A 15,283-nucleotide genomic window follows, 5' to 3' on the forward strand; every position below is an offset into this window, starting at 1 on the left:
AGGCCTAGCCTAGGCTTGGTGCTTGTCAACTACTGTACCTGTGTGTACCTACTACGACTGAAATTGGTATTAATAAAGAAATAAACAAAATTATTATATTTACATTGTTTTAACATTTCAGAATGGACAAGGCTACCTTCATGTACATAGCAGAGCATTTAAGACCACACGTCGAGTGGGAAAATACAAGAATGCGGGCAGCTTTTACATTGGAGCTACGACTGGCTCTGACCCTGTATAGGCTCGTTACAGGTTTGTCATTTTGAGGCATCTCCAATCAGTTTGGTGTTGCAAGGTCAACGGCATGTCAAATTTTTCATGAAATTTGTAGAGTCATTGAGAGAGTTTTGATGCCAAAGTTTATTCGTGTGCCAGAAGGACAAGAGCTCTTGGTAAGTACGGTATCACTTTGGTATGAAAAAAAAAAAACCTCCCGAGACAATCCTCTCCCAAACCATTTAGGTTTAAGTGGAAATCAGGATCAGTGTCTTCTTTTTTTCTGTACTAATACTTACTGTTTCAACCAAGAAATTATTACCTATACAGTAGGTAATAGCTTCTTGCACTAACATTTTTGCATCTAATTGGGAATTTTTTGAAAGGCCTTTCTGATTGTAGGCTAATGCATGATGAAAACATAAATTTTTGTTTCTCTCATTCTCATTTTTATTTTACAGGACATGGTTGAGAAATTCAAAATGAAAAGAGGATTTCCGCAGGTTGCAGGTGCAATAGACGGCACACATTAAAAAATATTTGCACCCATGGAACACGCCCAGGACTACTTCAATCACAAATGATCATACTCCATAGTTCTCCAAGCTACGGCGGATGTAGATGGTAAATTTATGAATACTTTTGTGGGCATGCCTGGAAGTGTCCATGATGCTAGGATTTTCAACTTGTCGCCTTTGAGTACTAAGCTCAGAGATGGAACTTTATTTAGGCCCGAGTCGATTGTGCAAATTGAGGGTAGTGCTGTGCCTCTAATGATAATAGGCAATCCAGCCTACCCTCTGCTGCCCAACCTCATGCGACCTTTGATAGGTAGAGGGAATCTTAACAGAGAAAAAACTTTGTACAACTACAAACTTTCAGCAACAAGGATGACGGTTGAAAAAGCATTTGGTCGTCTGAAAGGCAGGTGGCGATTGCTGCTCAAAGAGAACGAGCATGAGATAACCAATCTAAGGTCTATAGTGCAGACATGCTGCACTTGGCACAACATTTGCGAAGCATCAAATGTTGCCTATCCCCAGGCACTAGATGAAGTTGTTGAGCTCGATGGTCCAATGGAACAAATTCGTAGGCAACAACCAACTGCTTCTGGAGAACGTATAAGGGATTCACTTGTGAGGTATTTTCAAAATATGTGAAAACATACCTGTTGGTTTTAACAAGGCATCAATTTGTAAAGTATGCTACTGTGTGATATAATAAATTATTATTTTCAGTAAACAATCAATGTCTCTGATAAGTGTACTCAATTACAAACACCTGTAGATTAAACCACTTGATTTTAACCTTTTGTCCATTTACAATTGGTCAAAATGGTGCATTCTCGGTAATAATAGGGAGCTTTTGATTTGTTCGACGACATGATGACATAATCACTCATGTGCGACCGTCCAACCGGGACTACTACGTTCTCTACGTACATGGATTTGACCAAATTAAATGTCCTTGCATGCACAGAAGACTTAGTTACGTCATCACGTTCTACTGTAATACATTGTGCTTATTACACACATGCAGTATACGCAACAATAAGACAAATGCAGTTCCTTCCTGCTATAGTACCCTCATGACAGCATCAACAACTTCAAAACATGCGGCGATGTGTAGCAGACTGCTAAGGTGTATAGACACATTAAGCAACACAGCATGATATATGTTACCATTAAAAAAATTTATTAAGGTATAAGATTATCAACAGAAAAACAAGCTATTTTCTGAATATCAACAGGAATACAAACTCCATTTTTGAAAAGTATATTTTTAAAACCTGAATCATTATTACTGTAAACAGATTAAAATATCTTCAACACACCAATACTGTCATTGCAAGTTTTATATAACAAAACAATGAAATTAACAAGAATTATATGTCAACTAAATTTAGGAAAATATTTAAAGTAAACAAGTAAAAATTCAGTTACAAATACAAAAATATACCATAGTAATATATGAAATATTGCAGCATTACTGGATGGCTTTGGTATGCACAGTTTGAAAGTAAGCAGTGTACAAAACTCTAGAAACTGATTTCAGAGTTGTTTCAAGGTCATGGAGACAAGAAAACTATTGCAATCATGTAACATTAAATATGTGGAATAAATTTAGAAAAATATATATAGAAAAAAACTATGAAAAAACAAATAAAAAAATACACCATAGGAATATATGAAATATGCAGCACTACTGGTTGTCTTTGGTATGCACAGTTTGAAAAGTAAGCAATTTATAAACAATTCTAGAAATTAATTTGAGAGTTGTTTCAGGGTCATGTAGAGAAAAGTGTTTCAAATGTGTATACAAAATATAATGAAAATATATAGCAAAAACTACAAAACAAGAAAACTAAGTAATCCTTTAAGTTACAAATACTGTACAAAAATATACTGTAGCAATATATTAAATATTGCAGTATCAGGGGTGGATTCAGGGGGAGACCGCTCCCCCCCCCCCTTTGGGAGGTAAAAAAAGAAGAAAAAAAGAATGGACATATGTGGATCCGCCCCTGAGCATTACTGCATATTCTGTATGCACAGTTTGAAAAGTAAGCAATGTATAAAAATCTAATTCTAGAAATTCAGGAGTTGTTTTAAGGTCATGCAGAAGAGAAAACTATTGCAATTGTGTATAGTGATTGTTGTACTGATATTGATGTGGTTGTTGTGGTTGATGTGGACGAATCATTGAGAAAAGCTGAGTCATCGAAGCCTCTCTTGCGCGTCTGTCTTCCATCATTGCTTCTCTTGGCTCTCTTCTTTCCTCTCTTCTATCCTGCAAGCTCCTCTCTAACACCGACGTCATCGTACGCATAATCTGCAGCTCTTCTGCCCTGTCAGCTTTGTCTTCTTCCCGCATTCGCTCATACATGGATGACATTCTACGCCAGTTAGAATCTGATGCTTCTTTTATTCTTTTGCTCACAGCGTCAATGGCCCTATCCTTTTTTGTCCCACTTAGTAGTCTTCGCTTTTTATCTGGAATGATATAGCCAAATGCACAAATTTTTAAATTGCTGATGCTATTACCCAAATTTTTCCAACATTCATGTTTTAATTCCAAATGAGTTTAGAATTAAGGGACTATACATTGTGTGTATTACTGACACACATTACATGAAAAGATGTACATATTCTAAATTTATGAATCTATTTAATCATATGTATCAAAGTCACTAGAAAGAAACTGGTGACATAAAAAAAATAAATACCTCTCGGTTCTCCAGTGACAGGCGTTTCTGGCACAGATTCATCCACTCCTTCCACTTCATCTACTTTGTTTGATGAGTCTGGAGTTCCCAATACATCATCCCCCACTTCACCATTGTGACCTTATGGAGAACAATGCATTTGATTTTCAGTTAAACTAATAATAAAAAGAAAATATTAAGAGTTTACAAGCCAAGTGCTACGCCAAAATGCAAATTATTCGCTTGTTAATTCTTCTGTAAAAAAAAGAACAAATTACATTGTCAAGTGCAATTGTTGATAAATACACAATGTTTAGATAATCATGTTCAATAATCATGTTCAATAAATAGGATACATTTAATGCTCTGCCAATTTATATATTTTTAGTAGTCTGTACTTGCCTTCAGAATTTGTGCCAAGCGATGCAGATTCCATCGCATCATCTTCTGCATACCAATCTTCAAACCCTAAATAGTAACAGTTTATACAATATTAATCATCTGCCGAAAACAATTTCATCTCAATTGACAATTTATCCTTATTGACAATGGCAACTCAAAATTAAAAGTTCAAACATCCATACAGTAAAATCAACAAGAGGGCCTAATTAAAACTCCATTTTCAGGTAGGTATTAAATACAAAATATCTCCATTTTACATTATTTTCTTTCAATGACAGTGGCTACCATGGGTTTTGAACTTATTTAATAGAACATTTAAGAAGAAACAATAAGCTCAGATAAAAAAATTCCTACAGGAGGTGATATAAGTTTGCAAAAAGTATCTTCACCAATAATCATTCCTCGACTATACGGAACACCTTTGAACGTCGGGAGTGCATCATCACCTGCAATACAAATACTGCATGTTACCATGTTACGAACAAATATATTCTATAATAGCCTTGCAAAAAATGGAAACAACTTTACCGGAAACAACAACTTTACTGGAAATATCACTATTTCTGTATGCTTTTTGATCATGTCCAAACAATAAAGTTTTTGGGAATTTTATATTTTAGCCATATTGCCAATGCAGTTTGTTACACACACACTCGCCTGCCCATACTAGGTGTGCACAACTAATGAGGAAAATGCTACAGTAAATTAAAAAATTAAATTAGTATCACAATTAGTAGCACCTACTATTTCCACTACTCCTACCACAACTACTACCTGGTCGCCGAAGAAAGTCGACCGGGGACACACTGTCTTTGCTCGCATTGTTCTCTGAAATGTAATATTTGTAATAAAATAAAATTGGAACATATACATTGGATATATATTAGTATAGTATATACATAATGGTTGATCATGAGTGCAATGGGGTAGAATATATTTTTTTTTTCGTCTCTTCTGGAGATGATAATGTACTATTCAACGATTGTTGACTAAGCCTAGTGCTCAAACAACCATAGCATATTCATTGTAAATCAATCTCACGTGATCTGCTTGCAAAATAATATTACTAATGATAGATAGGCCAAAACCTAGTGATGACATTTGGAGATTCCACTGTTAAAGTTTAGCAAGCCTAGTCTCTAGCTGGCTATGCCTAGACAAGAACTGATCCAGCCCGCAGTAAAACCAATTTTATTTTGCGATGGGGAGGGCAGTGGGAATGACATCTTCAAAATAAGCTGAAGCCAAATTGCCTAGCCTACTCTAATGAAATGTGTAATCAACAATTAAACAATTGTAAAGCTGTATTTAATACTAATAGTATATACATACCATTTTCACTTATCCTGTTGCAGGATGCAGGCCTAGGCCTCTGGCCACTGGGCATAGGCATACGGTTGCCCGCCAGTCCGACTTCACGTGAAACGGACAAGTCTCCGATTGTTAGAGGAGAAGGGTTCACGTTTGGCCTATGGCCCAGAATGTTGTTGATTTCTTCGAAATATTCAAAATCGCCCAGGCTGTCGGTCCCTGCACCTGACTTGTTCATTTTATCTTTGACGGCTTTGAAAGAAGCCCGGAGTCCCTTTATTTTTGTTTGTACATGATGGCCGTCCTTTTTTGGATGACCAAGGCGGTGTAGACGTTCAGCCATTTCTTTAAAAACAGCCATCTGATTGCCAGCGCTTGACTTCCAATTCCTCACCTCTATCCTGTCGCGAAATTCAGGACTGCCCCAAAGCGCAATTAGGTCGCTGACTTCGTTAGCCCTCCATGTTACTCTGCTTTTAACCATCATTGTGAAATACAAATAGACTTTTCTTATCCAAACAATAGGCCTGCACTCTCAAAATAAAATCACTCAAGAAAGACACCGTGAACTGTTCGCACGCTTTCAGTTCTAGCATAGCTAGCTTGTTTAGTTATTGCAAAATTAATCGTGATTGGCCAATCTCTTGACCTGAGGTCAAAATCATTCAAGCATCACTGGCGTTAGCTAATCTGGGGTCTGCAGGTAGCGTTAATAACGCCAAGGACGTGGTGTAGTGAGTGGCTTTAATAACACCAATGCCTAGTTCACACACAAAGGCGTAGGCTACGCCATGTGTGTGAACATAGCCTGTGTCCTTTCTGACCACATCTGTGGCAAACCACTGATGATGAATGTGTTACGTTTTGTTGTGCCAATTCCTTAGCTTGTAATTTCGCAGTAAGGAAACTCATTTTTCTTTCCATACCTTAAACCGGTTCTCGTAGTATGGTAACTTTGCTGTTCTGGTTGGTCGGGACATATTTAGTTGTCTCGGGAGATGATAGTGCAGAGGTGGGGTGTGCGTAATTTGGTTTCTTTCTTCGTTCCCGTTCAAAAACTCGTATTTCGGATAAAACATCTTGAAACGGCATGTTGCACGGTCTCATTGGTGCTCTATGGCCAATTAATATCTACAAGAGGCTCTTTTCCTTTTCCTGTTGGCGGCATTTGCCATTCACCGCATCTTTCAATTCTGTGTATTTGTTTACAGGCGAGCCTGGAAATTATTTATCAATCTGGCAAAATATCGCCTTTGCTTGCCTGGGTGATAATGCCGGCCGTTCCACAGTTTGGCCATTCTCCTTTTTTGACCCATATAAGTTAGATTTGGCCATTTCTGCTGGGGAGAAAAAAATGTCAAAAATTTTTCTTACCATTCTAGTGGGGTTTTTATTTTTTTCCACACCCAACAGTACTCATGTATCTTTCACTGCTCAAAGGTAGCAAACCTCCAACCATAACGACGCCATTGGGGGGTACCTGCTGAACTGGCTCGCTATTAATGACGGTCCCTGCTGGCTAACATTGGTTGTAGTACTTGTGTTCAGTCCTGGACGGGAGTTAGCAAGGAGTTATGTCTGGTTATGCATCATTACATTCTGGCCAGAACCAAATCCCACGAAGCTTTTCAATTTCTTGGCCACAGGAGTACAGATTAGCTTTTCACTGGTCATCATCTGTAAACATAATGTATACAATAATAAGTTATATTGAACATAGACAGAAATTATAATTGTCAACAAGCCAACGAAGCATTTACATTATAGGCATATAATTGGCATCTAAGAGATTATAAGGCTCTATATTAATAACCTATATTAATATTATTATGGTTATCATCAATATTAACCAAAGGTAAATAAATACAATGACAAAAAGACCTTTGCTTGATTGATACCTATCTGAACAATAGAGTTAGAGTAAATCGTATTGGGTCGACAAGAAGTCAACAAAATAACATTTTTCATTGATTATGAAATCCTAGTTCAATTTAAATGCCATTTTTTATCAAATTTTTTTTTTTTTTTTTGAATAAAGAAGGAAAAATTATTTTCTTTTTAAAATTTTAGTTCGATTTATATTCCAATTTTATTTTTTCAATGGTGCTGTAATACTCAAGAAGGTACGCATTTTAGATACTTACTTATGGAAGTGCTGTTGAAAATTTGGTCACCATCATCACCAAAGACTTCAGCAATAACAGATGGACTTAGTGAAAGTTTGATAGCTGTAATTATAATGAAGAAAAAAATGCTGGTATTATTATATACTATTTGTAAAACAGAATAAAATTAAAATAGCATTTTACAATTAAACATTATCTTTTTCTTTTATTCCAGAAAATCATAATATTTGTAACTTTATGTGTGGAGTTGTACTTACCCAATGGCAATGATCGTCAGTAGGCTGGTTTGCGCCGTCCGTTGTTGTTTGCGTCGTCAGCTGGTTTGTTTGCATCACCGTTTGGTGGGGTTGTGTAGTCAGCTGGTTTGTTTGCGTCATCATTTGGTGGGGTTGTGTCTAAAGTCGGCTGGTTTGCGTTATCTGGTTGGTTGTTTGCGTCGTCCATTTGTTTGTTTGTGTCTTCAGCTGGTTTGAATCACTATCTTCTGTAATTGAAATAGAACTGTCATAAATTGACTTAAATATACAGTACAATAAGTAATATATTAAAATAAGACAAAACGTTTTTTCTCTGTATTACAAGCAGAAAGAGCAAAAATTGAAGAATACACAGATGCATTTATCACAGATATATTAAACAGTGCGTGGATACCACTTTAAATGTGATTTGTGCGATGCAAGTTATGTCTGTTATACAAGTCGACAACTTTACCAATTCATTACAGTGTTGAACAAAGGCTAGTCGGTAGTAATACGGCTGGGAAGGGTGTGTGAATCTGAGGCCATCCACAATGGCAACGCTGCCTAGGAAGCCAAGGCTAAATAAAACTGTTATTACTAATGATAACCTCAATGATTACTTTATACCTGACTAACTATAATTTATATGCTTTACCTAGGGGCCTAAGTATCTATAGTATAAAGTTAGGACTAGGCCTACCTTGCTAATGGCTAAACAGACCGTGTGAGGTCACTTTGCTGTTGCTTTTGCTTTGACATGCTGGTTTGTAAAATCCGTAAAATCGTTAGGCAAGTCAACGTCGGAATATAGCTTTGTGTTTGTCGTTAATATAAAGTAATTTTAATTTTTAAATTTAGCAAAAATGATTGTCGTATTTCTAAAAGCAAAGGACTGTGAAAAGTAATCAAAACTTTGTGTTTATAAAGACAAATAGTACCTTTTGTTATGTCTTCTGCTGTTTGATCTTCTATTCCCATGTGCAGGCGGTATGCTTCTATTCCCATGTGCAGGCGGTATGCGTTCACAATTTCAATTAGTTGTAACTTTAATGTGCCCTTGTCTAAAAACATACCGTAATACATTTTTTAAAGAATCATTAAGGATTTGCAAGGTTGCTACTAATATTATTTAACAGTATATAATACTGTACTAACGTCATTGTTAATATTTACTATACTTATTGTATTACTATATTCCTACCAAACAAACGATGTGAAAGCATATAACTAATAGTTTTTAAAAACAACACAACAGTTTTGAATGCTTCAGGCAAAGCCTAAATTTATTTACCTAAGATCCCAAAAACTTGTTTTGGTATTTTTCTCAATACCAGTTGGTTGTAATGTAATTATTTTTGTTGTTATTATTCTTCTTAAAGAAAAGAAGCTCTGAGGAATTTAATGTTTTTCTGTTTAAAATACTGTCTACTGATGGGTGATGGTCAAATTACAGATAAATCTCCAGAAGCAAGCTATTAACTATAACAAACTTATGGCATATCTGTTAAACATTATTTGTGCTGAATATTGGATGGTATTTTAATAAAATGCAACTAGATGAGCCTTCAAGTGGAGGTCTGTCAGCCACCATCCCACCTCTAGCACTTTAATTCTACTTTAAAAAATGTAATTTAACATATTCTGTGGTTTTGGTGCTATTCCTAAATAACTCAACTACAACTTACTGGTAAATCATTTCACTTGCCCTCCTGAAACAACTGTAATTGCAAGACATTGTTGTTTATGTACAAAAATTTATTATCCTCATTATTTTTTTTTATATTTCAGAAACATAATCAAATCATACAGTATGCCACTATGCGATCATGTCTTATCACTAGTAGGAAATATCAATAATATTTCAACTGGTTAACTACCTCCTTGAAGTTTATCAAAAGCAAAATGATTTTATGATGTTTGTACCTTTATCGTTCGTATTTGGTGATGCGAAAGCACATCATTTGGCCACCATTCTGGCTTCTTTGCTGTTTTCCAAAACGGCTTTCCCATATGAATTCCTGCAAGACAAAATGACATTTTAGTAATGTTGCACAGTATAAAATAGGAGAAAACCATGTTTTGTGTTTACTCATTTTTGAATAGCCTACAAAAATGAGCAAAAAACAGTTGTCCGATGTTGTCCAAGTATAAACTACTGGCTGAGCTAAATGTTGCTCTTTAATAAAGCGAGTTACATATCCTAATTTACTGATAAAATAAATTCATAATACCGGTATATGAATACTAGCTGTACATACCTTCTTTTCGAACCGCTCTGACAATAGTTCCCCTTAATCTTGGAACCATTAGTCTTTCTGGGTTGATTACAACTCATCTATTGACATCGCTATATCTCCACTTACATGAGCTTCCTGAATGGAGGCATCTTCGGGACCTGAGAATGAAAAATTGTTATTTTGAATTAATTAAAAAAAAAAAATGACTAGCAATTATTCTGTACCCACACGCTTACAAAAGTCATGTCCTGTGCAGCGGGTAAACCAGTAAATCATCTGTCTTCACCATGGGTTGTGTAGAAGACTGGTTACAGCACCAGGTGGAGCAAGCGAGTCAATTTTAAAAATATGAAACATGACTTCGCAAACATTTTACCTTTAATTATTATCGTTCCCTTTAAAGCTTCTCCTAACGCCCGTTCAAATAGGTGGCTGTCTTCCCTAACTTTTCAATTGCAATTGGGGATTCAAATCAAACAAATCAAATTATGACACAAAATATATATAAAGGCCTATTTTTTAAGCTTCCTTTCTTTTTAAGGCAAAACACTCAGACATAGTCTAGGCTTTTACAGTAGTGACAACTAGGACCAGAGTGCTTGCCTCCTGACCCCTGTGAAAACTTAGCTCCTGATTTATAATCTAATGGCTTGGAGTTGACAAGTATAATAGTTGTAGATAGAACCCTAACCTAATTTAACATCCCCACCAGACCCTGGCTTGGATTTCGATGCAAATGACAGTTTATGTGTTAATGCATAATCATCAGCCGCTCTAGCAGCCTCTTCTAATGAGTTTATCCTACGTTCATTTAAACTCTTCAACGAACATTAACTGCTTTAGCGTAACAAAGGTTTGTGCATCTTCAAAACCACACCATCAATTAAATAATTTCTCTTTTTTCCTGGCAAACTGTACATGAGTCTGTCCCATATTTATTCGGAGGTTGCGAAATTTTTGACGATATGCCTCAGGAACGAGTTTGTAGGCATTAAGGATGGATTTTTCTCCTAATCTATAGTCAGCAATTTGGCTAACGGAAAAGGCAGAGTAAACGTCCCTTGCCTTCCCAATTAATACACTCTGCAAAAGGAGTGTCAGTTTATCTTCTGGCCAGGCCAATTCATACTTTTTCAAAATGAAGGAAAAATTTATCAACATCATCCTCCTTAAAAGGAGGTACAAGGCGGAGATTTTTGTTAACATCAAATTTAGGAGTATGTACCTCTGTTTTAGCCTGAGATTTTAGCTGTAATTCCTTAAGCTTAAATTCATTATGAATTTGATGAATTTACTAACTTTAAGATGAATTTGGGAATGACATTATCTTCTTAAGGATGAAGTTGTAGATGACATCATCACACAACTCAGATTCAACAGCCCTTAACCTTATTTAGAATATTACCCAACAGGTGATTTAGACAACAAAATTTATGGATTTTTCTACTAATCTATAGTCAGCAATTTGGCTAACAGAAATGGCAGAGTAAACGTCCCTTGCCTTCCCAATTAATACGCTCTGCAAAAGGAGTGTCAGTTTATCTTCTGGCCAATTCATACTTTTTCAAAATGAAGGAAAAATTTTCAACATCATCCTCCTTAAAAGGAGGTACAAGGCGGAGATTTTTGTTAACATCAAATTTAGGAGTATGTACCTCTGTTTTAGCCTGAGATTTTAGCTGTAATTACTTAAGCTTAAATTCATTATGAATCTTTTCTTTTTCTAGCTCTAAATAATTTTTTCGTTATTCCTTCTCCAGCTGTAGTTCCATTTTAAATTTTAATTCCAATTCTTTAAGTTGCCAATCGCTAGCACTAACTGGTGCAATAAGTCCTAGAGCATTTTCTTCAAAAATATCCTCATCATCTAAGTGCTCGACAATAGTGGCCCGAATTTCTTGCTTCCGCATGGCAGAAGTAGTTGGAAGCTCAAAGTGTTTTGGTATATCTAAAACATCCAAGGATGGTGAAGCAACAACAAAGGCCTTAGTGTTCCTATGTTGTTAATTAAAAATTACAAATCACAAAATACAAATATAAAATTCAAGTTGTGATCGTTCAACTTCAATTCCTGGACGAGTCCCCAATTTCTGTTACATGCAGAGCACAAACAGAGAATAGCAAACGCAATAGCTTAGTATTATATACAATATGTACATTTATTAATAAAATCTGATAAATTATTATAAAAGAGAACAAAAATGATGGTGGACAGAATAAGCTGAGCCCACAGCTAAGTAAGTTGAATGAAAGACTGGTGTCCGAGACCGGGTCTATAGATAAACTTAATGAACCACGGCAGACAGCAGACTTGTAATAAAGTTGATGATAACTTTAGAACTTTTGGACTAACTAAATGTTAGGATTGTATCCCATTTTATACATTTACGGACAAGATATGTTGGGGAAATTATTATGACATCACCACATCTTCTTAAGGATGAAGTTGTAGATGACATCATCACACAACTCAGATTCAACAGCCCTTAACCTTATTTAGTAGTAGTACTACCAGCCCCCCCTAATTCCCTGGTGGTGGTCGAAATCGTAGTACTAGTAGTAGGCCTAGTCATTGTAGTAGTAGTAGGTCTATATGATGCCGAGGGACAGGACTATGAATATGCGGCATATGCCTAGCCGCCATCGCTGAAGTTAAAGTGTCGCTGTTGTTTTTTCTGCTGACGTGCGACTCTCCAAGATTGGCTGTGTGTGGCGATATGTTCGGCCTACGTCCATGTATCTCGTCCACTTGGTTAAAAAAATTAAATTGTTTTGTTTGATCAGATCCAGACCCAATTTTTCTTAGGTGGTAGAACAATAAAAAAACAAATGACTAAAAAAATGAGTTAAAATAGAGCAATGTATTTTATTTACACATATTTACATATAATAGGTCAAAAATTATAGAATTCATCGACGTGACCTTCCTGGAGGTCAAAGGTCAGCACTGAGGAGTCGTATTACAAAATCACTTAAAACATCATAACTTTTCACTGGATAATCCAATTTCAATGAAATTTTGTACAGTTATTGTTTAAGTAGAACTACATGTCCTTAGGTAAATTTAATTAGTTTAATAATTGATTGTAATTAATAATTTTAGAAAATTTAAAATCATAAAATTTTTTCGCTAATTATATATTCATCCTTGACCAATGACAAATAACACTTATTTTTTTTCATTTAAAAATTACCTTAGGACATAAAGCAGTATGTAAGGATTATTCATACCAAATTTCATTTAAAAATAACTTGTAGTTATTGATATATAGCATTTTAAAAATTGATGGTATATAAAATTATTACTTTTGAGAAAACGAGAGATTTTCATTGCGGAGTTCACAATATCAAGGGTTCAGTCCATTTAATGTCCTCCTGGGGTGTACAAATCCCCTTCCTTCATTTTTGCTTCATCTAAGAAGCCTTTTTTAATGGCTCTTAGTTGTTTTCTCCTTTTTTTTACATTTTCTGATGACTTTTTGTTTGAACGTTCAATTCTTTGACAGTCTTCCATAGAACACATCATTGTCGTATAACTTCCAGGACTGATTCCGAGTTCACGAAAGACATTAAGTACTCCATCTTTTCCCTCATTAAAGTGAATTAAGGCACTGAATACTGCATCTTCAATAACCTTTGACTCTACAAAATGCTCTTTGTTGCAACGTTCCCAGATAAGCATATTCAGACATTCATTATTGTTTTGCGTGGTTCCATGTAAACATTTTCCGAGCAATTCTCGCTTTGCCAGATCTTTGAATACTGGAGCAATAAATTTCATTATTTCGATGGGAAGACCATGTTTGTGCTTATACTGTTCAGGATTTTTTACATATTCACACCATGTGTTTTCATCTTGTGGGCAATGTTCATGCATGGGGTTTTCGTCTGTCGACGCAACATGACGGAGGACTGCTTCAACCGCTGATGTCATTTTAGCTAAATTTCCAGCATTTTGCCTGATAGCAAACCCATAATAATTTTGGAGAGTGTCTATTAATTTGTCTGTTAGCCTCTTGGCACCTGCAATCCCTTTTCCATCTGAAAATTTCTTACTCTTGTTGTCATTCTTTAGTTTTCTAAGCCTTGCTCCAACGCGTTTCTGTACGTGCCCGACACACTCTAATTTTGTTATGTGCACATCTGGACCATATGGCTCAGCTTGAACAACTTTGGAATATGATGCCGTGTCACCATCGCCAAGGTACTCTGTGTAGCGCAAACCATGTTTCTGTTCGGATCGCAGAAAAAGACGAACAGCTCCTACAGACTCCATGGCATTGGCGGAGCCAGTATGGTAAGCCTTGCATGTATGTCGCAATTTCCATCGTTGGTATTCATCACTCTCTTTGTCTTTTTTCCTCCAAATTTTGCATGACTTGCAAATGTTGCTAAGAACCTCAACATCAAGGCATTTTCCTGTCGTAGCTGAAATAGCGGTAACAACACCGTGATGACTGCTGCGACCTCGGCGTTGCCAGGTGCCATCAAATGACACTCTACAATTGACTACCTCGTTGATACCAGATCCAGCAGCCGCCTTCACCTCATTAGCAGCATTCATTGTGCTTGCATTAGCAACTTTCTTATTAGCTTCATGCAATTTTCTAAAAGCAGATTGATATGTGCCTTTCACTATGGGTCCCGGATGATTCATGTGCATGCAAAAATTATTGAATGCACCGTGTCCTTTTCCAATGGACCGTACATATGACGTCATTCTAATGTTCACTTCTTTAGCCTTTCGTCCTCTGGTTTCACATTCTACTTCACTAGATGTTACTAATTTCTTACTCCATTTACATCCAGACATTTCAATTTCATTATAAAATCCTCTTCTCTGATCCAGTAGAAAAGAGCATTGAACTTTCTCATCATCAGCAGAATTGTGTGAATTACTTCCAGATTCGCAATAATCACAACTAATGTTATTTTCAATAAAATTAAATAAAACTGCTATGTCCATTATTATAAATCCATCCTTGCAATCAGAGGAATCAACATACTTTCGTTTCTTAGGCCCTAACTTTCTGGCTGAGGCTGAGGGGCTAGGCCTAGCCTGGCTGGCTTGGTCACACTGGCACTACCAGCAGTAGGCTTAGACTTGCCTGCTCTTGTATTCTTAAATTTTCTAATTTTCTTGCGACCACTTCTCTTCTTGTCACCCATAATTGAATTATAGATTAATATACTCACAGTAAATTAAAAAAAACCGTGTAAATTATGAAAAATATAGCGAAGAATGAATGATTTTCTGAAGGCTCAATTCAAGACAGCATGTGTGCTAAACAATGGAGATGACCAAAGATACTAGAAATACAAGATAGAGTTCTCCACACAAAAAAAGTGTTCCACTGTGTTCCACCGAAATGCATGGTGGGAATACGAAAAATGGGACGCCCCCTACAGCTGGATCTAAAAAAACTTGCGCCAAGCTTTCGTTACCAAGTCGTCGCGTATTTTATTATCAATTCTCAACAAAGATACTAGATTTAAAAACAAACTGGAATAGACACCCAGACAGTGACATCGGTGAATACATAACCT

At 36.1% G+C, this 15,283-nt stretch overlaps 3 protein-coding genes across 4 annotated transcripts in view; 2 read left to right on the forward strand and 1 right to left on the reverse strand.

Annotated features, from left to right (window-relative positions):
- LOC117107207 (phosphatidylinositol-glycan biosynthesis class F protein-like) overlaps positions 1–11,865 on the forward strand; it is a 50,061-nt gene extending 38,196 nt beyond the window's left edge. The window contains exon 6 of the mRNA XM_033248814.1: positions 7,475–11,865. The gene's annotated coding sequence lies outside the window, so the exon portion shown is untranslated. The remainder of the gene's footprint in view (positions 1–7,474) is intronic.
- On the forward strand, positions 867–1,376 carry LOC117107204. Its single transcript, XM_033248810.1, has one exon. It carries the CDS (start codon positions 867–869, stop codon positions 1,374–1,376), a length of 510 nt encoding a protein of 169 aa, XP_033104701.1.
- On the reverse strand, positions 2,755–6,788 carry LOC117107208. 2 transcript variants are annotated; one of them, XR_004445203.1, is made up of 5 exons: positions 5,156–6,788; positions 4,568–4,651; positions 4,213–4,269; positions 3,443–3,889; positions 2,755–3,209 (listed from the first exon to the last, which is right to left on the reverse strand). XR_004445203.1 is itself a non-coding variant. In XM_033248815.1 (4 exons), exons 1-4 carry the CDS (start codon positions 5,619–5,621, stop codon positions 3,780–3,782), a joined length of 717 nt encoding a protein of 238 aa, XP_033104706.1. In that variant the 5' UTR covers positions 5,622–6,788; the 3' UTR covers positions 2,755–3,779. The 2 variants fall into 2 exon arrangements, 1 of the variants encoding a protein (XP_033104706.1); XM_033248815.1 differs by having other exon boundaries at positions 2,755–3,889.
- Positions 11,866–15,283: the final 3,418 nt, after the last annotated feature.

This window comes from Anneissia japonica, unplaced genomic scaffold, assembly GCF_011630105.1.
Source record: "Anneissia japonica isolate Jap-2015-1 unplaced genomic scaffold, ASM1163010v1 scaffold496_len188431_cov159, whole genome shotgun sequence".
NCBI classification, from domain to species: Eukaryota; Metazoa; Echinodermata; class Crinoidea; order Comatulida; family Comatulidae; genus Anneissia; species Anneissia japonica.